The 26,495-nt window shown below is 41.3% G+C and overlaps 1 protein-coding gene across 7 annotated transcripts in view; it reads right to left on the reverse strand.

Annotated features, from left to right (window-relative positions):
- Positions 1-202: 202 nt before the first annotated feature.
- kif21a (kinesin family member 21A) overlaps positions 203-26,495 on the reverse strand; it is a 60,428-nt gene continuing 34,135 nt past the window's right edge. For 2 of the 7 annotated variants that reach the window (XM_014409102.3, XM_014409099.3), the window contains 21 exons: positions 24,422-24,610; positions 23,550-23,749; positions 22,974-23,081; positions 22,803-22,871; positions 22,512-22,657; positions 21,588-21,732; positions 21,045-21,239; positions 20,188-20,289; positions 19,147-19,312; positions 18,473-18,493; positions 17,685-17,742; positions 17,283-17,337; positions 16,996-17,195; positions 16,245-16,370; positions 11,274-11,410; positions 10,538-10,712; positions 6,837-7,001; positions 5,284-5,401; positions 4,872-5,042; positions 4,233-4,432; positions 203-2,875 (listed from right to left, as the gene is read on the reverse strand). In XM_014409102.3, the coding sequence (XP_014264588.1) occupies positions 2,785-2,875; positions 4,233-4,432; positions 4,872-5,042; positions 5,284-5,401; positions 6,837-7,001; positions 10,538-10,712; positions 11,274-11,410; positions 16,245-16,370; positions 16,996-17,195; positions 17,283-17,337; positions 17,685-17,742; positions 18,473-18,493; positions 19,147-19,312; positions 20,188-20,289; positions 21,045-21,239; positions 21,588-21,732; positions 22,512-22,657; positions 22,803-22,871; positions 22,974-23,081; positions 23,550-23,749; positions 24,422-24,610 (2,837 nt within the window). In that variant the 3' untranslated portion in view covers positions 203-2,784. The remainder of the gene's footprint in view (positions 2,876-4,232; positions 4,433-4,871; positions 5,043-5,283; positions 5,402-6,836; positions 7,002-10,537; positions 10,713-11,273; positions 11,411-16,244; positions 16,371-16,995; positions 17,196-17,282; positions 17,338-17,684; positions 17,743-18,472; positions 18,494-19,146; positions 19,313-20,187; positions 20,290-21,044; positions 21,240-21,587; positions 21,733-22,511; positions 22,658-22,802; positions 22,872-22,973; positions 23,082-23,549; positions 23,750-24,421; positions 24,611-26,495) is intronic. The other 5 variants (XM_014409104.3, XM_014409101.3, XM_014409103.3 and 2 more) reach the window with 3 other exon arrangements.

The raw sequence follows: 26,495 nt of genomic DNA on the forward strand, positions 1-26,495 counted from the left end.
TTTTTAAGAAGATGAAAAATTAAGGATGTCCAGGAAAAAAATAAAAAATAAAATATTGAGTTATCAAACTTATTTGTAAAAACCAAAGACACATTTAGAGGTAGTTTGTTTGCTTGAATAAATCAGCCTACAGATATATTAATAGTAAAAAATAATATATAGTATGTAAGAATACAGAACCAAGAAAATCACACACAGATGGTTGTTTTTGACAGATGGCATTTATTCTGACCAGGCATCTGACATTAGAATCGCTACAGAGTCCGCCATTGGGGAATGGCTCCTAAAACAGGAGGGGGTGCGTCATGGGTACAGGGAAGAAGAAGGGCATAACAAACAAAACAAAGAAAAGAAACTAACCAAAAGCCACTAAACGTGACCTGCCACCTGTATGAAGGATAAGCTCAGTCCAAAGCATTACTGATGCACTCGTCAGTCTTTGTGCCATTCACGGTCCTCTGGGCTCTAGTGTGAGACTACGTTCAGATCGGTGGTCCCACAAAACTAACATTCAGTCAGATTAGTTTTTCGTTTTGAACAGACATTGTTTACATACATTTCATATGTAGTTGAATAATTCCTACAGCTGCTGTTTCACCAAACATTCATAAATGACAGCACAATCATGACAGGCAGGTCAGTTAAACTGCAGAGACCACGAGTGCCTCCAGGAAGGCCCCACGAAGATCAGAACAGAGACAGATGTTGAGTCAATAGTCAGGAAAATAACACTGGTTGCGTCAGAAGGCCTCTCCTCTCAACAACAAAGAGATAGCGTTACACTTATATACACACATACACAACTACGGTACTGAGTGGACCTCACCTGGAGCCCACGACAAGAAGCCCTCTTATAGGGTTGGGAAGGTGAACGTGTCTTAGCAGCATGGGAATTAGACCACAACTTAGCAGTGTAGGTTTAGTGAGTGTTACCAGCATGTGTGAAGAGTGAAGATATATTTGTGCACACAATGAAACATGGACAACAAGTGCAGACTTATATCAGTGCTCAACCCGCTCACATTTAAGGATTAAGTGAATCTCAGAGACTAATTGTGTTGATTTTTGTTTGGTTTTTTTACATGTGCTCAGCGGTTAAAGGTATATGAGATCCTATGATAAAGTTCCACCAATTAAAAAACAAAAACTGCACCAGGCAAATTCTTCATCAATTAATTTTCTCACATTTATGCCTTTGGAAAATTTAGATTCCCCAATTTCATTCATCGTGCATGTCTTTAAGCTGTGGGAGGGTGCAGAAACCCAGAAACAATCCACACAGGAACAGGGACACAGAGGCCTCGGTCAGCTTCCAGATTCCTGTGAGGGGCCTGCGTTAACCACTGTACCACTTACCAGATAAATTCAAGATTTTTACTGTATTTGCTCAATTGTCCCTCATAGGTCTTCAAATGGCTGTCATTATTATAAAACCTTTCCTGACCACTTGCACACCTGTGGTGCACTGCCTCCACTATGTCAAAATCTTAGCATTATAAGCTTTAAACCTTGTGAGTATGGGAGTCGTTGAGTTGTTGAGCAAAGATTCTTTAAGTTTGGTTCATTTCTACTCAATCTTGGTCCTCAGACCCTTCAGGATGTACAGCCTGACCCCCAGAAGATGAATTCTTGGCGCGCACAGCCCAGTGAATGCAGAATAAAACTACCCTACAGACATCCAGTAGATGCACCTATTGTATAAATTTCAAAATCCTTGTCAACTAGATTTCAACTCATCTGAGATTTTTAGTAGCTACACGTATGGTATCAATTTGAAATCCTATGTCATCTTGTTCTGAAGTTATAATGGCTGTCCATGGTGCCCCTCTGACAGGGTGACAACAGTACCCCATCCGCCTTTTATGACTGAAGGGTAATGATGATCATGCTTCTTAACTTGACACTGAAGACTCCTTCACTAAACTGCCGTTCAAGCTCTGGGTTGTACCTGAAAACCCAGGTACTCTGGATTCCTCCCACAGTCAAAAGACATGCAGTGTATAAAGCAAGTGAGCTTATTTCCCTAAATGTCAAACTTTAGCTACTCTAAAGTGTGTTCTGTTTACAAGTCCAGCTGAGGACAGCAATAAGAACACGTTACACATTTTTGGTCACTGATCTAAAGCTGCTGCAGAAACTGAAGGGAGCACAGAAGCTAGAGCAGGATGTTAAGGGGTAGAATGATTTCTTTCTCACACAGCCACTTTTCTTGCTCTTGGAAACAGGACTGATGGAATAACACTTCTGTTTCAAGTGCAGAGAAACAATCTCAACAAAGTAGAGAAGTGGGTTGTGAAGACCAGCTACCAACCCATTAGCTCTGCTGCACGTATGTATTTCTGTACTCTGACAACAAAACACCACTTCCTTTTTTGGCAGGGTTGCCTGTGTTGTATCGTTGCACTGTGCTGCGTGTAAGCCGAGCTGCACTGATAGTGTCTACTGTGTGTTCACCACATCCTATAGTATCTTGTGAATATAAGTTCTTATAACAATGACAATAATGACAAACCGTCTAAAGCGCAAGAAGAGAGAAATAGAAGTCATTAACAATACAGTTAACTAAATCCTGATTAGCAAAATCCTCTAAGCATACAGAGTCAAAGAAAAGAACTAATGCGTTAGCTTCCACTGTGATGAGATTACCGTTTCCTGTTGGCTCAGTCATGAACGTCACATGATATGGAAGGTGCGTCGTTTAGGCTTGATAGTTAAGGGGTCAAAGTGCAGGGCAGGAGTGCCTTTACGTCCTTCTAGAGTCAAACCAGGCAAGTGGTACCGTGTTCAGTTACTTGCAACCTCGTCTACACTGTCAACCACTTCCAAGGTGCCATCCAGTCCACCACGTGCACGCCAGATCTTCACAGTCCGATCACTGCAAGACACAAAGACACAAAAGTTATAATATATTCCATATCCTCTTAATGTCTTTACATTTTCACTGATTTGAAGACTTTTTACTTGGAATTTACGTATAAAATTACCAATATGTATATGTAATTTGCTGATCACATACATAAATACGTGTAGAGGGGTGCCAAATTAAAGGGGAAAGCCAATATAAGGTATTTCAGTGAACTCCTGATCCATTATGAGCCACTAGAAAGGCTCACTGAAACTACTGGTTGGATGGAAATCTGTCATCTAGGAAAAGAACACTCCGATCAGAAAGAAATGTTTCATCAGAGGACAAAAGATCACCCAGAAGAGAAAATGTGTGTGAATTTGCAGCAACCCTTTCCTAAGGCCAGCTCTCTCACAGCATGAAACATGAGCTGGAGGTGTTTTTAACATTTGTGTGTTACCTAGGGCGATCGTGGCTCAAGAGTTGAGAGTTCGCCTTGTAATCGGAAAGTTCGAGCCCCGGCTCGGACAGTCTCGGTCGTTGTGTCGTTGGGAAAGACACTTCACCTACCGCCTAATTGTGTTGGCCAGAAGGGCCGATGGCGCGATATGGCAGCCTCGCTTCTGTCAGTGCGCCCCAGGGTGGCTGTGGCTACAACTGTAGCTTGCCTCCACCAGTGTGTGAATGTGTGTGTGAATGGGTGGACGACTGGATGTGTAAAGCACTTTGGGGTCCCTAGGCGGGACTAGTAAAAGCGCTATACAAATACAGGCCATTTACCATTACCATTTACCTAAAGATTGCACTACAGTTTTGTCATACTATGATTTAACAGAACAAAGACCAATGAAGCATTTCTCTCCAGTTTGACTTCTGTTCTTGGTTGTCTTAGCAGACCAGACCAAACCTAATATAAACTAATACAGCCAAGAAGAAAAAATTTAACAGCCAATTCACTGATAGTTTAAGGGGGGGGGGGGAGCAAAATAAGGGTTATCATCAACATAAAGCCTCATCTCCCTCCCTCGAAACAATAATGGTACATGACATTTGTATTCATTTTTCCTTGTACAACTCTGAATCCATCTCACTCCCTAAAGTGTCACTCAGTCATCAAAACTCTGGGAAACCCTGCTTTATAAGGACAAGTGGATCTAAACTCTGCTGGCAGAATGTCGCTCGCAGCGTAACAGACCCAATGGAACCCACTCACCACAGGGTCAATGCTCATGTTTTTACTTTAATTTGTTACCCATGTGTATATGAGCCTCAGGTGAAGTTGTTTTCCCTCATATCCAGAGAGACACAAACAAACAGTTGTTTGTCTCCCTCTCTGGAGACAAACAGAGAGCCTAAGCATGTGTGTCAGTGTGTGTGGAAAACTCACTCTGAGGCGGTGAACAGGTGGCTGCTGTTGGCAGAGATGCTGTTGATGGGGCTCTCGTGACCCTTGAGCTCCCCCAGTGTCCCTAGAGTGTCTGTGTGCCACAGCTTGAGCACCCCGCCTCTGCATCCACTCAGCAAGGCTGGTGATCCGGGGACGACACCAAGTGCACAAACCCAGTCACGGTGAGCATTTGGGACTTGCTGAGCACAGAGATGTATAGCAGTATGGTTAATAGTGAGAATGTCATGAATGGTTGATGTTTTTGTAACTTACTGAAAGATTATGATCATAATGATGCAATCGCTACAGTAACTTGAGGGTATCATATGGAAAGACATCTTTTTCTTAATGTACAGTCATGTGAAAACTGTACTTTTACTTTACTATCGGCCATTATGTGACAAAGAATGTGACAGAAAGGGCAGTTTTCTGCACATTGATTTACAGCAGGTTTTCCAGGAGAAAAATCTCTGGAAAGACAATAATGGTGATAAAAAAAAGAGGAAATAAAAATATTTTAGGCTACTTTTGACAGTTATAAAATCAAAATGAAAAAAAAAAAAATCTATATTGCATCAAATGGAACAAACATCTGAATGTCTCCTATCCATATTTCTTTTTGCATTGATCATCCAGTACCTGCAGTAGGTCTTTACGGTCTAGGTCCCACTTTTTGATGCCATTGTCTCGGGAGCCGCTGAAGAAAATGTCCCCTTGGATTACCAGAGACTCGATACCGTCGTAATGTGGTGGTTCAAAGTTGTGTGTAGGGCTGATGCTTCCCAGAGAGCCTTCAGTCACGTCAAACAGCTGCAACAGCAAAAACAATACATGTTAAAAGGGATGATATGCATCTGAACATAAGGATTATTATAACAAAAGAAATAAAATCAGTTAAACATGGGTTATGTAGCATGTCTAACCTAAGCTGTCCTTATATTGCATTACTGGATGACTCAGCTGCACAAAGAATCTCACTTTATCATCTGCCTCAAGAAACAAGTGAACAACAGAGATGTGAAGAGCAGCAGTTTGAAAGCCTGAAACACACCTTAATGTAATGGTCCTTGGAGCCAGTGATAACCAGGTCTTGGCTGTTTCCAGACTGATCCACAGTCAAGCACATAACTGGACCAAGGTGACCAGTAAGCTTTCCAGTAGAGGCAAACCTAATGCAGGAAAGGAAATGTTAATGAGTCTTTTGTTAAACTGTCAAGCCAATACCACAGGGGAAATGCCAAAATAAAATTTAAATACATGTATCAAATCAAAGTACAAAGAGAAGATATTACTAAAGTAATGATATACTTAATATATCACTCATGAAAATATGTAAAAATGAGGTTTGCTGAGTTCTGTCTCAGAGAAAATGGGACCGTTCTTATACAGAATATTGATTCACAGTTAGTTTAATCATCCAAAGTACCACTTACTGACTGTTACGTTCGTAAGATGAACAAAGAGGCAATTCATCACAGCTAATATCAGGCAGCTGTCAAAAAGGCGTGACAGCTTTGAAATGGATGCTTGTCAGGTTTTCATACACAATTAAGTTCCAAGGCAACACAATGAAATTGGAGTTTGTACTATCTAATGAAGTGTGCATGTCATGCATCTGAAAATGTCAGGGGAAATCATAAACACACGGTCAGTGTTATTGATGTGCATGTGTTTATCAATACCTCCATACAACACGTTTTAGAAAAAAAAAATAAAGGAAAAAGGTTTTGATCAAACTTTCATCTACGCCTATAAAAAGTAAATCCCAGACGTGAATTTGGCGTCCTCCTTTTAAAACTCTAGACTTCTTCAAATGCTCCTGTTACACAAGGGTCTGACCATTTCTCAGCTGGGTCACATCTCCCTCTCAAAACATTTTCTCCTCAACAATCTTCACTTTGCCTAAAAACCTTACATGCATACAAACTGCTGTTACTGATGTTACCTTTTTAAGGAAATACTTTAAAGACCATTTATCTGAAAATTGGTCTGTTGACCCACTTCCACCATGCCGTTTTGCATTTTGAAATCAAGACCAGATACATCCAAAAATGTTTGAATCTTGGTTAGTTAAAATATAAAAACAAATTAAGGCAGTGCCCATTTTTGATCGAAGGTTGTTTTTTTTTAACAAAATAAAAAGCATATTGAGGAACTTCCTGCATCTACTGAAATGTTTTTTGTTATGAGTTATAATTATGAGAGTTATAACTTCTTACTGTAATGCACATAGTTTATAATAATTCATTAAGTCAATTTTGAAGACATTGGTGGATGTAAGACATATTTTAGAGATTGTAGTGGTGTAGAATGGGGTTTTAACTTTTATCAGTATTCATTTAAAACTTTTCAAGCTGTTGTGTGACGTTATATTTACAGACAGAATGACAAGCAAAATAAGGTTAACAAAAACAACTGTGCTGGCAGAGGGAAATAAAAACTAAGTGTCACGATAATCTGTACCAAACTCCAAACAATCCACACAAAAAGTACGATATTTCACTTAAGAAAAATCCCTCAGATTGTTAAATCAGACTGACTGCCACCCTGCTAACCCACTGTCTGGATATTACTTTTGCATTCATTTTGAGTATCTCTGCTTACCTTCTCAGGTCCCAGACCCTGACAGAGTTTCCAGCAGCAGCGTACAGGACTGTGCCATTGGGGTTGAGCGCAATCTGGTTGATCTGATTCTCTCCTGCAGGGATGGTGACTGTCCGGCTGGTGTTGGACGCACAGACATCCCCAACATTAACTTGACCAGAAGACCTGAAGATATATGAATAAAATATGTACAAATATGCAACAATTAGGCATAATTAGCATTACAGGAGGTGTAACTTTAAAAACAGGAGTGTCCAACTCCAGGCCTCAAGGGCCGGTGTCCTGCAGGTTTTAGACGTGTCCTTGATCCAACACCATCCATCCATCTTCATCCGCTTTATCCAGGGCCGGGTCGCGGGGGAAGCAGCCTAAGCAGAGAAGCCCAGACCTCCCTCTCCCCAGCCACCTCCTCCAGCTTATCCGGGGGAACACCGAGGCGTTCCCAGGCCAGCCAAGAGATATAATCTCTCCAGCGTGTCCTGTGTCTGCCCCATGGCCTCCTCCCGGTGGGACATGCCTGGAACACCTCACCCAGGAGGCACCCAGGAGGCATCCTTGTCAGATTCCTGAACCACCTCAGCTGGCTCCTTTCAATGTGGAGGAGCAGCGGCTCTACTCTGAGCGCCTCCCAGATGGCCAAACTTCTCACCCTAAGGGAGAGGCCAGCCACCCTTGGAGGAAGCTAATTTCCGCCGCTTGTATCCGCGATCTTGTTCTTTCGGTCACTACCCACAGCTCGTGGCCATAGGTGAGGGTAGGGACGTAGATCGACCGGTAAATTGAGAGCTTCGCTTTTACACTCAGCTCCCTCTTCACCACGACGGACCGGTGCAGCGTCTGCATTACTGCAGCTGCAGCACCAATCCGTCTGTCGATCTCCGGCTCCCTTCTCCCATCACTCGCGAACAAGACCCCGAGATACTTGAACTCCTCCACTTGGGGCAGGAACTCATCCCCGACCCGGAGTGGGCACTCCACCCTTTTCTGGCTGAGAACCATGGCCTCAGATTTGGAGGTGCTGATCTTTATTCCCGCTGCTTCACACTGGCTGCGAACCGTTCCAGTGCGAGCTGGAGGCCCCCACCCGATGAAGCCAACAGAACCACATCATCCGCGAAAAGCAGAGATGAGATTCTGAGGCCACCAAAGCGAAAGCCCTCCGCCACTTGGCTGCGCCTAGAAATCCTGTCCATGAAAATTATGAACAGAATTGGTGACAAAGGGCAGCCCTAGCGGAGCCCATCACCCACCGGGAACGAGTCCGACTTATTGCCGGCAATGCGAACCAAGCTCTTGCAACGGTTGTATAGGGATCGAATGGCCCGTAGCAATGGGCCAGACACCCCATACTCCCGCAGCACCTCCCACAGGACACCCCGAGGGACACGGTCGAATGCCTTCTCCAAGTCCACAAAACACATGTAGACTGGTTGGGCAAACTCCCATGCACCCTCAAGTATCCTGGAGAGGATAAAGAGCTGGTCCAGTGTTCCGCGACCAGGACGAAAACCGCATTGTTCCTCCTGTATCCGAGGTTCGACTAGCGGACGAACTCTCCTTTCCAGCACCCTGGCATAGACTTTCCCAGGGAGGCTTAGGAGTGTGATCCCCCTGTAGTTGGAACACACCCTGCGGTCCCCCTTCTTAAAGATGAGGCCCACCACTCCGGTCTGCCAGTCCAGGGGTACTGCCCCTGATCTCCATGCAACATTGCAGAGGCGTGTCAACCAGGACAGCCCTACAACGTCCAGAGCCTTCAGGAACTCGGGGCGGACCTCATCAACACCAGGGGCTCTGCCACCAAGGAGTTGTTTAACTGCCTCAGTGACCGCGCCTCCGGAAATTGGCGGGTCATTCCCCTCATCCCCAGACTCTGCTTCCTCCTTGGAAGACGTGTCAGTGGGATTAAGGAGGTCCTCGAAGTATTCCTTCCACCGCCTGACAATTTTCTCAGTCGACGTCAGCAGCGCTCCGCCAGCACTATACACAGTGCAGGTAGAGCACCGCTTTCCCCTCCTGAGACGTCTGACGGTTTGCCAGAAGCTCTTCGAGGCAGTCCGAAAGTCTTTTTCCATGGCCTCTCCAAACTCCTCCCACACCCGAGTTTTTGCTTCAGCCACTGCCCAAGCCACATTTCGCTTGGCCTGTCGATACCTGTCAGCTGCCTCCGGAGTCCCACAGGATAACCAAGCCCGATAGGACTCCTTCAGCCTGGTGGCTCCTTTCACCTCTGGTGTCCACCATTTGGTTCGGAGCTTACCACCACAGCAGGCACCAACCACCTTGCGGACGCAGCTCAATGCAGCAGCTTCGGCAATGGAGACGCTGAACATGGTCCATTCGGACTCAATGTCCCCAGTCTCCCTCGGAATGCTGTTGAAGCTCTGCCGGAGGTGTGCGTTGAAGATCTTGCCGACTGGGGCCTCTGCTAGACGTCCCCAGCACACCCTCACTACGTGTTTAGGTGCACCGGGTCTGTCCAGCATCCTCTCCCGCCGCCTGATCCAACTCACCACCAGGTGGTGATCAGTTGACAGCTCAGCCCCTCTCTTTACCTGAGTGTCTAGAACATATGGTCACAGGTCTGGTGATACGATTACAAAATCGATCATCGACCTGTGGCCTAGAGCGTCCTGGTGCCACGTGCACTTATGGACACTCTTATGTTCGAACAAGGTGTTCGTTATGGCTAAACTGTGATTTGCACAGAAGTCCAATAACAAAACACCGCTCAGGTTCAGATCAGGGAGGCCGTTCCTCCCAATCACGCCCCTCCGGGTCTCACTGTCGTTACCCACGTGAGCACTGAAGTCTCCCAGCAGGACAACAGAGTCTCCAGGTGGAGCACTTTCCAGCACCCCACCCAGGGACTCTAAGAAGGCTGGGTACTCTGATCTGCCACTCGGCGCATAAGCGCAGATGACAGTCAGGACCCGTTCCCCGACCCTAAGGCGCAGGGAACAAACCCTCTCATCCACCGGGAAAAACCCCAACGTACCGCCAGCAAGCCGAGGGGATATTAGAATACCCACCCCAGCCCGCCGCCTCTCACCAGGGGCAACTCCAGACTGAGACAGAGTCCAGCCCCTCTCCAGGAGACTGGTTCCAGAGCCCAAGCTATGCGTAGAGGTGAGCCCGACAATATCTAGCTGGTACCTCTCAACCTCACGCACTAACTCAGGCTCCTTCCTGGGGGCAAAAGCCCCCAGACAACATATCCGAAGGGATACACAAACCCCTCCACCACGATAAGGTAGCGATTCACAGACAGAGCTGATTTAAATGGCAGCTACCACCTCAAGATGTCTTGAAGTTCTCCGGAGGCCTGGTAATGAACTAATCATTTGATTCAGGTGTGCTGAGCCAGGGTGATATCTAAAACCTGCAGGACTCCTGCTTTAAAGGGTATAACTCAAATTGATGTTCATTTTCTTTAAAGCTAAAGAAATACTGCTAAAACAATAACAAATCCATAGACTGTACAACTTAACATTTTCAATGATTTGGAAAGAAAAATATTTGGAAAACAAGAGAAAAGTGTGAAAACTAAAGTGCTTATTATTTTATCCATATTAAGTACATAAAGCTTAACTATACCAACTGACGGGGTTGTAAGTTTGCTATATAGAAACTATACAGAAAGTGTGTGCCAGGAAAGTGAACATAATGTTCATCAGTCCATAATAAATAGTCTTACTCACGTTAGTGTGCGGATGCATTTGGCCGAGTCCCGAATGTCCCAGACTTTGATGTAGGAGGTAGAGACGGTAAAGACCAAACTAGAGCTATAACGGACTGACACAACATTGTTGGGGTGACCCGCTAGAGACATTATCTCCTGACCCGTCACCAGATTCCACACCTTACAGGTCCGGTCTGCAAATTAAAACACCATCTTGTCATTTTCACTGTGATTTATGACAATATTAAAATACAGAGAACATTTCTGAGAACGGGATGTCAAAACTGAAGAGCGCCACAACAAAACTGATTGGATAAAATTTATCACGGTGCAAGGGATACAAAACAAAATCCATTTTAACTGACAGCAAAACTAAACAGAGCTGGACAGCACCTTCTTGCACTTGGAATGCACAATTAATCCTGCTGGGATAAATTGGCACTCTAGCCGATTTCCTGCACATTAAAATCCATTTGTTATGCTTAAAAGCTCCATCACCATAACAATGTTGTGGCTTGGACAATGTCATTTATGTTCCATCACCTCATTTATCCACCATATGACAATCCTAATTAATCCTTATTGGCTTTTATATGTGGTGTTATGCTGTTATATAATAACACAACACCATGTCCAAGTGTAATAAATTACCATAGCTGTAACAAGAAGGCATCTGAAGAATACTGATTAGAGGTGTAAGATTAGAGTCAGGAGGTGAAAGAAGGAAGGAAGGAGGGAGGATTGTGAGCATTAACCTTTGGATCCTGTGAACAGCAGGTCGTCAGTGCAGTCAACACATAAAACAGCTTTACTGTGTCCCTCCGCCACATGAACACACTGTAATGTCGACGACCGGCTGCTCTTGGTGGGTGGGACCGGGTTAATGACGCCCCTGGAAAACAAACAAACCACCATCATAAAGGGCAGCATCACACATGGCAAAGTAAAAAAAGAAGAAAAAAAACTCCAACAAATTCACACAACAGACTCATGCAGCTCTCTCAGTGATGCAAACCAAAAATAGAAAGAGATGAAAATAAGAGAAAAATGATGAGACAGCTGTGAAAGGAGTCACCCTTGTGTTGAAAGAAAGGAAAGACAAGCCAAGAACCTATAAATAATCGAGATGATTTCTTTTGCAGCCTATAATTGATTGAAACACCCAAAGAGCCGAAGACAGGTGATCACTGGAAACCCATGGAGTCTTCTTATCGGGGACTGAGAATTCTGCAGCATCTCAGTAAGCCTGGTTGATCACTAATTGGCTGGCTGTGATAGTGTAATTGTAAAATTTCATAACCAGCGAATCTGCAGCATGAGCTATCCAAACGATGACACTTATCATTAGTAGGTTTTTGTTCTTCAGGCTTGAAGCCTGAAAAACTTCACAGATGTGAGAAAAAACATCTGTTTTTCTGTTTTCTCTTTTTCATATTTCTGGAGAGCTTTGTAGTCTTCCACAGAAGTCACAGGAGAGGACTGCAGAGGGTTCAGGTTCAATACCAACAATGCACTAAACACAGTGACGCTGTTTGGCTTTGTTCCAATTATCTTATGGTCTTGGAGAAGACATCCATTCATTGATTTTAATCATGTTTTAACATGTTTGTTTTTTTCCTGGGTAACTCTCGCACAAAGTTGCCAAAGCAGTGGGGGAAGAAACCCCAGAGAGAACAAAACCAAAGAACAGCCCTGCAGCCTGCAACAGACTGGCATGCTCCAGGAACAAGCTCCAGCCAGACTCTCACCATGAACTGGCTAAGGGGAAGAAAACAGATGGATAGGTATGGCAAATCAGCAACAGCCCAAAAATAAAGTATTCATACTTGTTTGAAATCAGAGAGTGGAGCAAAGCTACTGTAGGAGGAAGCTGAAGGACAGGTGCAGGCATCCCTGAGGGGATGATATTCTGATATTCCTGGGGGCTGATTAGCTACTGATTATAAAACTAACTGCTTCCTATTCCTGAGTTCCTGAGTTGTTATCTGCAGTGCAACCTCGAGAAGAGCTAATTGTAGTGTGAGCGTGTACCCATGAATAAAAAGGCATTTTAAAAACATAACACATGGGAGGAATACATTTTAGTGTAATATACTGAGCATCTATATTTTCCATACCCATCAATTACTTCTACCTTCCATAAAGCGATTGGAATTATACAGATTTTTACCAAAGCGATTTAGTAATAGTTTTCCAAAGCTTTTACTTCCAAATCTGATAAATTATGTCTTCACATACATAATGACGTTGCACACACACTGAGAATGTACTTTCCATTAAGCAGAGTGTAGCAGCTAATATAACATGACTATGGATTGTGGATGGAGAAGTAGGAGTGCCTTTTAGAATTTGTAGGCGCTTTATTAGTTTGTTAGAGGAGCTGCAACTTTGATTAATAAGTGTGACAACTGTGGCTGAAAGGCCTCTTCTCTGCCTCATCTCAGCTAACTGAAGTCACTGAAGTGGATCTCTCCAGTTCAGAGGAATCAGATGACAAACATTTTCTGTTTGCTATCGATATGGTCTAAGGAGCTTGTGCATTTTGAGTCCTCGACCTGAGTGTTTCCATCACAGCCATCTTGGTTGAAAAAAGCTTGATGTGATGAGGTGGTGCAGTTCTGACTCTAAAACTTGCCAATAATTAGTGAGTGACAAGCTATCCAATGAGCATGTGGTTTTAATACCACAGATAAATCTCTTTGGAAACAGACTTTTTTTTTAATGAGTGACTGAGCCTATAAACTCAACAGGACAGTGTTTACAGAGGTCAAATCAAAGCCATTTTCCCAGAGACTTCAGTAGCACCAGACATATTTTGTAAACAACACCTCACAGCTTTCAGCGTATAGATTTAAGGTATTTTCACACTGGCTTCTTTTTTCCATTACAGAAGCCACGACTATGTTTTATACCATGTATTTTAAGCGTTCGCACTAATTGAGAGATGTCAAGGTCTCTGGGCTACAAACATTGCTGGACTAAAAGTTTGAGCCTTTAAAATACAAAATCTGAAACTAAATAGATGTCACAGTGGCTACCTATCTCTTCTGCAGTCTTTTAGCCAAAGAATCAAAAACAATATGGTCTTAAATGTTTCTGCACGCATACAGGCTCCACTTTACAATGGTACAATATGCTTTTATAAACTTTGAATGTCTGACATTGTCTTTTATTATATTTATGTACAAAATCCACATGTATTAACCAAAACATCATTGCAGTTACTTGGGACAGAGTAAACATTTGGCCAGCATTTAACAAAATAACATTTCAGAAAGCCCATCTGATCCTGCACAACATTTGCAGTATGCCTTAGGTAACCTGTCATACGGCTTAAGTGGCTATTGAGAAAAGCAGTAGGGGAGAGACAGGAAATGGCAGGCAGCTCTTCAGGTTTCTGAAGGTAGGCAGAATCACTTCCAATTAAGCTACTGCATAATTAAACTGTGGACTAAGCTGTTAAAACACTGCTGGCAGGAGTGTGGCAGGACTGCATGAAGAGAGCAGATGCACATGCTGCATTTATGTCATCGAAGCCACCAGCAGGATGGTTTTGGCAGTAAGGCGTTGTCACTTGTTCACACTCATCTGAAGCTAATAAGGATTACTGAAATGTTTGCTGCTCAGTCTGGTGTCTTAAGATTACCAGTTGGTTGACAGTGTAAGCAACTATCATTCTGTCAACAAATCATCATGCCATTAAAGTTCCTGTTTTAGAGCAACAATTTATTCTCTTTTTACACAAAAAGCCTGGCAGACCTCAGGCATTTATTATCCTTGTTTCACTGAAAACCTTATTTATATGCAGTCCTAAATCCCCCAGTTCAACAGGTTTTACCATCTTCCCAGCATACGCAACACTTTTCCCCCCAAATCCATCTTTAATGAGGTCAAATTAGAGCTCTGGGAGAAAAATCTGAACACTGTAATTTTTGGAATATATTTAAAGAAAAATGATTCATCTTGTGTCAAAACAGCTTTTAATGACTGCTTAAATCTAACAATAGCTGAGCATGTGTGTGACTACACTGCACACCAGAAAGAAATTGGTGGATGGTGGATGAAAAAAAGAAGAAGAGAAAAATGAAGAGACTCGTTTTAACAAAAATGTCATGTTTAGCCTGAGGGTGGTGGCAGAGTAAATGCCATGCTGTAGCCTAGAGAGTTTATCCTGTTGGGTGTCCTTGCCTAATGGTCAAAACACAAACAATTTAAATGCAGCAACCCAGGATGCTTCCCATACAAGGCGGCTTGTTGCTGGCATTTTCCTGCCATGTCATAAAAACGCATCCATAAACTTGTAAAAGACCACAAACAATTTAATATTTGTACATGTATATTTTTATCTCTCTCTTCTTCATTTCCACCTTATCCTCCTCACCTCAAGCGTCACCTCCTGAAATGATATCAGGGCTCTAATAAACAAAAATGCGCATAAACATGTTTAATTATTTTGAATATTGTCACAATTACTTATTGTCAGCAGATTAGACAATAAAACTAAACCAGAGCCTTGCTGGTTATAAGCTAACATTATTCCAACTAATGTTGGACTCAAATGTTTTTAAAAAATAAAATAAAAAAATAAAAATCTCACTTTCCCTCTGAGTTTATTCACCAAGTGTCCGAGTCCAACAACGTTACAGCGACTGCAAAGAAAGTTTCAGTGACACCAGCTAAGAGTAGCTAAGTGCAACAAAATCCACTAAAACTCAACAACTAACCTCAGTATTGTCATTAGACATCAGTGAGCTTCACTGATTCATAAACTCGTATCAGACTCAGAAGGTTTACAGCCTCCTCCAGATTAAATGGATGTAAACAAGCAGCATACTGATGAGGTAAACGGCAGATTGGCAGTCTACACTCGACGGCCAGCATTGTTTGTCCTTAACCGACCACTGTATCTAGGATTAGGTGCTTAAAATTGGGAAGGGTAAGAATAGAATTCAGTTGACTGCAATCTACTGACATCTAGTCATGAGCTTTTATACACTACCTTTAAACAGTAACCCTCAAAACCACTGCAATCAAGACTCTTGGGTATAATTACAGATACTGACATAATGCTCACATGTAATAATTATGATTCCTAAATAGTTAATGCAATTGTTATTTTTCATTACTTTGACAAACCACTTAGATTTAATCTGCAAGTCTGTACTACAAATACATCTTGACCACTTTCACAGCACTAATATTTTTGAAGTTGCTCATATTCTAAAACAGGACGACAGGCAATGAAGAAGAATTCTTAAGATATAATCAAAAACTGCTGTCAGTATTTTTCAGTTGATGCACAGCCAGTTTTATAATAACTGTTTGCTCACTGTTCAATCTTTCTATTTGAATCTTATGCTGGAAAACTTACTGGTGAGATAAAGAAAAGTAAAGAGAGCGATTTCTGAACAGGACATCAGGAGCAAGCGAATCAATTAGCAAACAAACAATGAATTTGATCCCAAACTATCAAAAATACAGTAATCACCAGCTTTCAACATTAGAGCTCAGAGAAGATACGTGTTATTTAAGTTGGGAAAAAATTACTTCAAATGAAGCATAGAGCTTGGCATGTGACGGTCATCAAACAAGATGCAGAGCATTATGTAGGTGACACCACATGCTTTTCCAAACCAGGAAACCAGAAGGAGGAGTATTAGTAGGGTCAAAGTGAAGTAGTTTTGTCTTTAAGCTCTGTAGCCAGGATGATGGCATCAAGCTCTTACTGTTTAATGTCCTTGACCTTTGCCCTTTCAGCCGCTGCTTGTGCCTTGTCATAGGTCTTCCTGCGCGAGAGCGGGGAAGGCTCAGGAGCTCGCTTTTCCACGCCTGGCAGATTTCTGGAGCCAGAACTGAATGTTCAGTTTTACCGATTTATCCACAAACAACACAGATAATATAACAAAAAAAAGATTTTTAAAACAAATGGAAATGAAACCAATACAAAATAATGGCAACAATGACGAGATGAGCATGCAGTACACACAGAAATACAGTTACCTGATGTTACAGTTCCAAAACAGTGATGGTTCTTCGTCAAGCTCATGTTTAACAATGAGTGCAGTGTGTGCTGCACATCCACAAATATAATTCTAACTGTATCATTTTTGATGGATTATTATCAGCTAAGGTTTATTCTTACATAAAGCAACTGGCTCCATTTTAAAGCACTGCTTGTCACGAGACATTTAATGCAGCCTGGTTAGTATTTCTTTTATTAGTGTGCAACTGACCTGGAATGAGGAACGGCAAGGGAGACTTTTGCAGGGCACAGTAATAATCAAGCAATACAAAATATTTGCTCGTCTCTACATGCTTTTCTCAAATAGATTCATCAATTGCTGTAAGGTATAGCAAAATGTGAAGGTGCTTGTAAACAATATATAACCAAATAAAGCAAAGAAGCGCAGCAATAACATGCAGGAAAAAGAGAAGGAGGAATGAATCTGTTAGTAAGAGTGCAGGGCCTGAACTTACATGCTGCCCATTTTAGAGGAAAAGCCAGGGGAGAGAGCTGCGTAGTCCCTGACTGAGCCTGACAAGTCCATGTCTCCGCCCGCATCGGGTGTTTCAGCTAACGGCAACATCGGACTAGAAAAGTCGACAGTAGGTGCATCAGGGGCAGAGTCACTGTTAGCGTAGAGCAACTCCATCTGAGTGGTCGTCCTCCTGCGAGCCTGTACAGCACAGATAAGTGAACAATTAAAAATACAGAAATGGTTTTAGGATAAGGCATCAAACATGTGCAACAAACTCTACAATACCTTATTTCTTGTTTTGGTCTCTCCACAAAGTTTCATGAAATCTGTAGCCAGAGTGCTGGAGGAAATACAGACAAGTTTTTTAATGCAAACACTCATTATAGAATGTGCTTGGACTACACTGCTCCTCTCTGCTTTACTGCTTTGCAGTATAATTAAACAATACTTCTCATAATTAACAAGTTAATTATGAGAATAGTATAAACATTAATGTGAACATAAAAGACAAAATGCAATTTCATTAAAAGATACAATAAAACATCATATGTATATAATGCAATAATATAACAATTCATGAACTACTGAAGCAACTTAACATAAATGTGACAAAATATGCCACAAGATAATATTTTAAATCTACAAATACATTGTTATAGTACTTTTTAAGCACTATAACAGACTTACTTTCCCTCTGCAGAGGGGCTCTGGGCAGATTCGTCACTGCTGCTATCGTCCCCGTTTTCTGTCAGATGAGATCCGTGAACAGAGAATATTAGATGGAGTGATTTAGCTGAGATGACTGGTCAGCTAAAATGGTTCTTAGTAAGTATACTTTGCTAGAGACTTAAATAATTTAACTTCTTTATTTTAACCTTTGCAATTTTGATTTCTTTTGTATAACATGTAGAAAAATGAACAGATGAAGCAGATGAGGGGTGATGTCAGCACAGCGCCATGCTGTTTAATTGATAAACCTGGCCCTCGCCGAGCTCATTAATACCAGATGGCTCAAAAACAGATGAGGTTCAAAGTCAGAGAGAGGTCATATTGGGAAGATTTTAAAGAGACATGTAAGGGAGCTGATATGAATGTAAAAGAACCAACATGAGATAACAGGGTGGACGAGTGCAAGAAATCATTAGTCTGCTGGTCCTGATGGGTCAGCTGACCTACAAGGTCTAACAGAGCAAAATATCCACGTTATATGGTTCCTGTAGAAGAGTCTGGGGTTAGCAGGTGCTAAAACATGGAGGCTGTAGCACATGTGAGCTGCAAGGAGGAGGGGGAGGACAGAGGGTAGGAGGAGTGTATCCAGATAAGGAGAGGGGAAAGCTTCAGCCAACACATGGAGGGGAGCCTGGTTGCACTGCACCTCATGCACCTGTTTATGTTATGTTCAGTTAGTTCTCAAAGTGCAAAGGGAAGGAACCATGCATTCATAACCGATTAGAGTCCAATAGGGTTTCACTTACCAGGCGGGATGTTACCTAGCTCTGTAAACACATAAGAAAACAAAAAAAGGGAAAAGAAAAGATGGGGGAACAGAAAAAGGCAACGCACAAATCAAAAACCATCCCCCAAAATTCGAAATAAATAAATAAATAAATGAATAAATCGATAAAAAAAAGATATAAAAATAAAATAAAATGCACCAACTGTCAGAGCATCCTACCGAACAGAGGCTGGCAAATTCAATATCAAAACAAAAAGAAGTAATCAGCTTTAATTACAAGCATGTAAATAGAAACAGTATTATACTAATGTGATCGTATATACTTGTGTACACAGCACCAAAATGTAACCATGGAATTAACTGTCGGTTGTACAACAGGGACGCCAGCTTCTATTCGGCAGAAGGCAACAAGCAATATCACCTCAAAAGGCCCAATCATGCAACTGACCAGTTACCCAGTGCACCTCCTGACAGCAAAATCATTTCTAACAAGAGTATGAAAGCAACATTTATGCTGCTAAATTTAAACACGTACACTCAGGGAGAGAAATAGATCTAAAACATCCCAGAATTAAATTCTAATCTCAGCTTTGCCTAGCATGATATCAGTGACACTTTCAGTGGGTGGGCAGGGCCTGGTCCAAACTGGATACGTTTTTATTTTATTGTATCTTTTCATTTTTTTTATTCTACCTTGCAAAGCATTCCCCAGCAGCGCGTCCAGCTCTGGGTTAAACTCTGCCTTCTCCTTCAGCATGTGAAAGAGCAGCTGGTTCTGTGTGGCGCTGGTAATTTCAGTCTGCTTCAATCTGCCCTCCATCACCTTCACCTGAGACTCCCTCTGAGCTGCCTGCAGGCCCTGAAGAGGTCAGACCACAGTGTCAGGCCATTTCATCTGCATTTCATTTCATTTTTTGGTTAGAGTTGGAAGTTTCTGAGTTAATGCATGGAACAGATGCTACAACTTAATATCGTGCACATATGCAAATGAGCTTGCATGTCATATTGGTGATACTTGGGCTGTATGACTACTGTACAGCAGTGGCAATTTTTATCAGTTATTAATAAAAAAAATTATCCAAGTTGAATTCTGGTTAAATAAAAGATCAACAGTGAAGGAACAACAAACAACAACAACATGAGATGTTGTCTCAGATCTTCTTCCCTTTCACTCTCCGTCCCTTCCCCCCGTCTTGCAACCATGGGGAGCAGGGCTTTCAGCTGCTCTGCTCCATGACTCTGGAATTCCCTACCTCCTGATTTAAGAAACATCTCTTCCTTCTCTCTCTTTAAGTCCAAACTCAAAACCCACTTGTACAAAATAGCTTATCCCACATAACCTTTCCACTCTCCTATTTTTATTTGTTTATGTCTTATGCTTTTATGATTCTGTAAACTTCTTGCTTTTATGTTGCTTTTATTCTACTGTGTACAGCGACCTTGAGTGTTTTGAAAGGCGCATTTCAAATAAAATGTATAATTATTATTATTATAATCATCTTCTCCCCCTGGTCGCTTACAACCCACCTACAGTCAACTGGTGTCCTACAGTTTCTGTTACTATACAACTGCATTTCTTTCTACATACAGAGGTTTCTACTATTTTGCACATAAAAGACACGTAAGCTAAATAACATCTATGTATAATCATGTTTGTTGTATGTTATTCATAAGGAGAGGAAATGGTGATGTTTTCACTGAACAGGTGTGATTTCTCTTTCTGAAGGAGGGTACCTTGTTAATTGCCATTGACATGAAGTGATCAAGGAGAAAACGAGCCTCTGTCAGTGTACAAGAACCAATCACAGCAGAGACGTCCACAGAATCACCCTCCTCCTGGGAGAAAGAAAAAGTAACATTTGAAGACCATAGTTAACAGAAATGAAATTTAATTTCCAACCTTGTTAACATGCCCATATGTTGTTTATCATGTGCTACAACGCATATTTTTAGCAAAATAATCAGAGAAAGCCAACTTTTTCTCTTGGAACTGGAGTCCACGGTACTTCAGGCACTGTGTTTGTGCTATGAAGTTGTTGTTACAGTTTCAGTATTGACTCTCTCATAGTTTTCCTGACAGTAAAAATGTGTATGGGCTCTCCTGAGTTAGAGTGAAACACCCTTTATACAGCTTAAAAAAGAAGAAATACAAAAGAAGAAACTATTTTAAATCAAAGATATATTCTTTCAAATTTACTCTTCAGTCAGCAAGTGCTAAGAACGCTGAATTTCAGCTGATTGTGACATAATGAAGGTCATTCACGTTCCACAGTCTATCCATTTCTTTTATATAGATGGTATCTGGCGACCTCCCCTCTGCCCAAGTTTTGACACCTCACTATATAATCAACAAAGATGCAATTTGACGACCAGTTTGAACAGTTTCCAGGTTTTTCCCGAGGGTCGTCCTATTAATCTGTATAGGCAGAGATCACCATCACTAACTGCTGATTCACACCCGGTCGTTTTATTCTGGAAGCAGGCCTGAAAACATCTCAGTTCAGGAAAAAAAGGCTTAAAACAAGCTAAACAACCCGTCTGAGGTTTTCAATATCTGGCTGCCAATTTCCAGAATCAGCAGGCTCTCTCACCTTGGTTTCCTCCATCTGCATGATGTTGGCCTGACAATCTGCAATACTGTCATTAATATAATCAATGTTGGCTGTCAATGCTTCCACTTCCTCATTGATGGGAAGAACAGTCTTCTCTGCCTCTGGCCCCTCTCTGAGCAGCCGGTCCCTCTTCCTGAGGACCTTCTCCTTGCGCTTGGTGAGCTCCTCCCTTTGCTGTGTGTTAAAAATGAAACAAATTCTTATATATTTTCAATCACTGAGTCATTTCTGAATATGGGAAAAGTCACAGACGATGATTAAATTAACCTAAAGCAATGACATGTTCTTTGAAGCTCATTGATAAGGAAACACACAAGGATGCAGAGCAATATTAAATGAAACAACTGTTTTTGCTGCATTACGCTTAACAACAGCCACAAGGTCATAGATTTTAAAATTTCCCTACTGAAGATAAAAGAACAATTTAATGTCTTCCAGGCGTCTAGCAAGATATCTTTTAGGTCTTTCTCCTGATCTGCTAACATTCAAAATCTATACAACTGTCCTGCTTTAGGTTTTTACCTTGAGAAGGCGGTTCATGTCGGTTTCCATGTTAGAGATGGTCATCCTCTGCATGATGACATCAGAGATACGCCGCTCCAGGGACTGCCATTTGTTGCGAGCCATTCTGGTGCTGTAAACACTTCCTGTGCGCCTGTAAGAAGACCTGTACATGCAGCATCACTCATCAGTAAACTGTCCGATTAATACAGCCACTTATTTAACACCTAAATGTACAAATCCAGGGAGAATGTAGAAAGTGATTAAGAAACCCTCCATCGACAACAACTCAAATGTTCACATTGTGTGCATTTTAAAGTGGATTTGGACTTTTAGCTTAACATAATTTAGGATTAGTGAAGTGTTTCAACTATTTATCCTTTTAGGATATTTAATTAGTACACATTTTAAGAATTTATCAAATATATAGATTTTTTTATTCATTCTGACAGCTAAAAGTTTTACATAATAGCCATCCGTGTGTTAATACTTTAAACTACTAACCGTATGTTTTACCTAATAACATTCATCTGTTTATCTTTCATTTCATGCGGTCAGCTTATACTTGTAACCGTTTATCCATACTTTTATCCACCAATTCAACTCTAAAGCTATACTGTTAATAAGAATTTCAACTGCTAGCCACAGTTTTGCCTAGATCTTTGGGCAGCACGGTCGTGCCATCCAGGGACATTTTTGAAGTTTAAAGTCTTGTTTAGATTAGATGATCTTTCCCTGCAGCAATCTCCTGGGGTACTAATCACAGATGCAAATAACTGAAGAAGAGATTTAGGTTTCATTTTATGAAATGAGGCAGGTAGGGTGTTCACTGTTTCCTGAAAATTTCTGCAATGTGTACATCTCAGAACCTTCCTTCCAGCCGGCCTCTTTAAAAAAGTAAAAAATTATGCACTCAAGCAAACATTTGCGTGCGCACAGACTCACCAAGTGCCATTGGGAGCACTGTTGCTGGAGGAGTACATGCGTCCAGAGGGGGGTCTGTGTGAGGAGTCCTGGACTGGTTCTGGAAGATTGACCTTTCGGATCACCTTACCCGAGGTAGGCCTGACCTGCCTCCTCAGAGCTGTCACCTGACACACAGAGCTTACTTGTCACACCAAAAAATGTGTAAACACAACATATACCGGACATATGCTTGCATCTACAGTCTCACAAGTACAATTAAAAAAGTTCAATCTGCTTCCTCTGTCAGAAATATTTTTTGATGCCTCTCACCTCCTCAGTCTTCCTCCTCAGAATAAGTTCCTGCTGTCTTTTCTGAGCTTCCAATAACTTCAGCTGATGCTGAGGAGGAAACATGAATATAGTATCATCAAAGAAAGTAATGAAACTCGTGGCACAGACCGTGATATAACTGCAGAAGTTTATAAACTGACTGTTACTAACCTCCTGCTTGCGCTGGTCCTTCTTCAAAGAAGCTATTTCTCGGTTTCTGCGAGACTCGTTCATCCTGTTCTTCTCCTGTTGCTCCTTCATCTGCTTCATAAGACGGACCTGGATAGATCATATTAAACAATATTGGGCTTAGTAACAGCACACATGTAAACTAGAGAGCCCGCATCTCCAGTTTACATGAGTGTCATATCTGGTACAGTTATATACAACAACAACAATCTTTATTTATAGAGCACATTTAAAAGCCAAGGGCATGCCAAAGTGCTTTACATAAAAGAATAAAACAATAAAACAATTAACACTATAACATCAGAGTCATATAAGTGTGGAATTATGTTCACAGGTAAAAACCACTAATAAGAGTAAACTATAGCACATAGCTATAGCAAAGTAAAGCTGTACCATCAACACAGTGATAGAGAACATAGACAACGCAAGACAAACAGAAAAATTAATAGAATAACTCACTGCAAACAAGGCCAGGATTTAACTGGTAGAAAAAGCAAGTTCAAACAGATATGTTTTAAGCCGTGATTTAAAAGACTGAAATATCTCCTTAGTCCATACCTTAGTCCTCTTCATTTCTGCCACATCCATCTGAAGCTTCTTCAGCTGTTTCTCGTACTGTGATTGGTTCTTGAGTAGGCGGGCATGCTCCTTCTGGGCCGACTGGAGCTTTTGAAGCTCCTTGTTCATGATGCTCAGCTTCTTCTCATATTCAGCCTTGATTTTGCGAGCCTTATCCTCTGTACCAGTTTCTACTGAACCTGAAAATATTCAGAAAAAATATAATACTATAACATTTTTTAAATCCAACACTGCTGTGGGACATGCTCCCCCAGCTGTGTGTGCCTGGCTATCTGCAGGTGGACTAACTGAAATCTCAACATTAGGCTACTAAAAATAAAAATTAATTAATTAAAAATACAAAACAGATTTTGTTTCGTGGAAACCTACCTGGAGAAAGTGTTCGTGAACAGAATCACACTTTAACTTTGCAGACAACATGTTTTACACACAGTTGGTCAACTAGTGTGTGTGTGTGTGTGTGTGTGTGTGTGTGTGTGTGTGTGTGTGTGCGCGCGTGTGCGCGTGCTTTTTAACAAAACTAATAAGTCTGGCTTTAAAATCCATACTTTTAAAATCCGTCTCAGACAAACGTTGATGTATTAACTGTCCCCATCTGCCAGCACACGTTCATAAACAGGTTTTTCATTACTAAAGAAAAACAAAGGCTCAGATCAAATAAGTATATACTTTCTGTTTGAGATTGAAATAAGATGATCAGAGGCAGAGATATGATGAACCAAACCCACAAGTGCCTCCTGGTGGATGATTTTATCCAAACTGTCAGAGCACATGTAAATAAATTATGTCACACACTGCAGTGCTCTCCCCTCTGACTGATATGTGACCTCCCACTTCCCTCGCCGTCTTACTCATGTTTTGGAGGACGCGGTCTCTCTCCAGCTGGGTGTCTCGGATCTTGCACTGCAGCATCATCAGCTTCTGTTCGTACTGCTGTTTCAGTGTGTGTAGACGCCGCTGGCTGTTCTCCAGTTCATCAATCAGCTTCTGCTTGATGGCAATCTCACAGGTGATGTTGGCCAGATCTGCCTGGTAATTCTCTGTGAGACACCGACGAGCTGATTAAGTATCGACATCCACAGGTACAGGCATAAATCTCAAGCAGTTCTTGTATATTGTTGTTAGAAGATCCATTTAAATAATCTTGGATTACACATAGTCAGGTTTCATTTGTTTAGTCCCAAGTTCAACTTGAAAACTGAAAAGAAGTGAAAGAAAATTAATTTGTACTACTTCATATTTTATCTTAGAAAAGGTGTTTTTGCCCACCTGAAAACATGAAATGCTAAACCTAAAAAAGTTTTAGGCAGAGCCTAAAGACCATCACAAGCAATTACATCAAATTATGTTTTTGTAAACCAGTTTTGTTAATTGAGTAATTGGGTCTTAATTTATGTAAGCAGACATTTTTGTTTTGCTCACTGCCCTTCATGCATATACCCCTCAAAGTCTGGGAGTGAGTATATGCATGAAGGGCAGTATATTCTATAATGAGCCATGTAAAACCCAGAAAAACAGGACGTAACCAGGAGTTTGTACTTGAATTTTTACACTGTCTAATATTACAATTTGTATCTGTTTGGAAGCCTAAAAACAAAAAATGCTCCTTACAAGAAGCACTGTGAGCACAAACCCCCACCAAGGCAGTTCATTGTCTGCACAATGTTTACTTTTAAGGGAATAGCATTGTATTTTCTTTATATTCAATTTGGTTTGTTCTTTTTAAACATAGATTAAAAAGTTTGCAGCTGTTTTTACTGCACTACAAAGTGCAGCCTTTTTAAAATGGTATTTGTCCTGTTGAAGCTCACTTTAATAAACCTGACATAATTCTCAGTACAATTTTTCATTTACATGGATTCATTGACTTGGAAATACTTTCTTCAACTTGAAAGAAAAGCAGATGTGTAATGTAAAAGTGAGGTCAGAGGTCAAATGTGACATGATATTTGGATACAAACTATAACGCGAGATTTAGAATTCCCATATGTTCTTCCCAATATTCCTTTATGTTGTCAATACAAACAATGACAGTATGAAAGAGTTTTACACAGCTCTATGTAGCATTATTATCACTATGATTTTAAAATAAATGATTGACCTTGAAAGAGAGGTCAGAGGTCAAATGTGGCATGATATTTTAAATCTTTATACAGTACATTTTGTATGTTCACAATACAGATCACGCCTGTAAAAACACACTTTGTAAGGCCAACAAATCATTAAGCTGACTTAGGGCTGTTCGATATAACGATATATATCGGATGACGATATAAAAACGTCTATCGTTTCATTTTACGCTATCGTTTGTTTCGTGGTGTCGCAAAATAAACTGTTCACGGCAATATTTTTTCATCGTTGTGATGGTCACTGTAGTGGCTTTATTAATTTCTTAAAGTTCTCCCTTTCTCTTATATTTAATATAACCACACTACCGACGGACAAGCACCTGTTTTTATGCGTTGTGGTTAGCAACAGCGATGGTAACAGCATCGCGTGTCTGCTTGTTTATGTTTCACATAAACCTTTCACAATAAAGCTCAAGATCCTGTTGAGACTTTTCAAAATAAACGGAATCACGTGAAAGAGCAGATTATTTACGGATGAGAATTAAAAAAGAGCCGCCAGGTGGTAAAAAATAAACCTTAGACTCAAACATTAGAACAGGCTTTTCCCCGCAGCACGCCGTGTAATAAATACTCACAAAGAAAACGGCGGCCTTTACAACTTATGTCTAAAAATGTATAGTTTCATGCATCTGTTAAAACACTGGAGTCCAGCTACATGACGCGCAGCTGGAAACACTTCCTGCAAGACGAGCTGCCGGAGATTCACAGAATTTACAGAAAATTTTACATTTTTGTGATTTGTATCGTTATCGGGATGATAGAATTCTTATATTGGGATATAAGATTTTGGTCATAT

This window comes from Maylandia zebra, linkage group LG7, assembly GCF_041146795.1.
Source record: "Maylandia zebra isolate NMK-2024a linkage group LG7, Mzebra_GT3a, whole genome shotgun sequence".
Classification (NCBI taxonomy): Eukaryota; Metazoa; Chordata; class Actinopteri; order Cichliformes; family Cichlidae; genus Maylandia; species Maylandia zebra.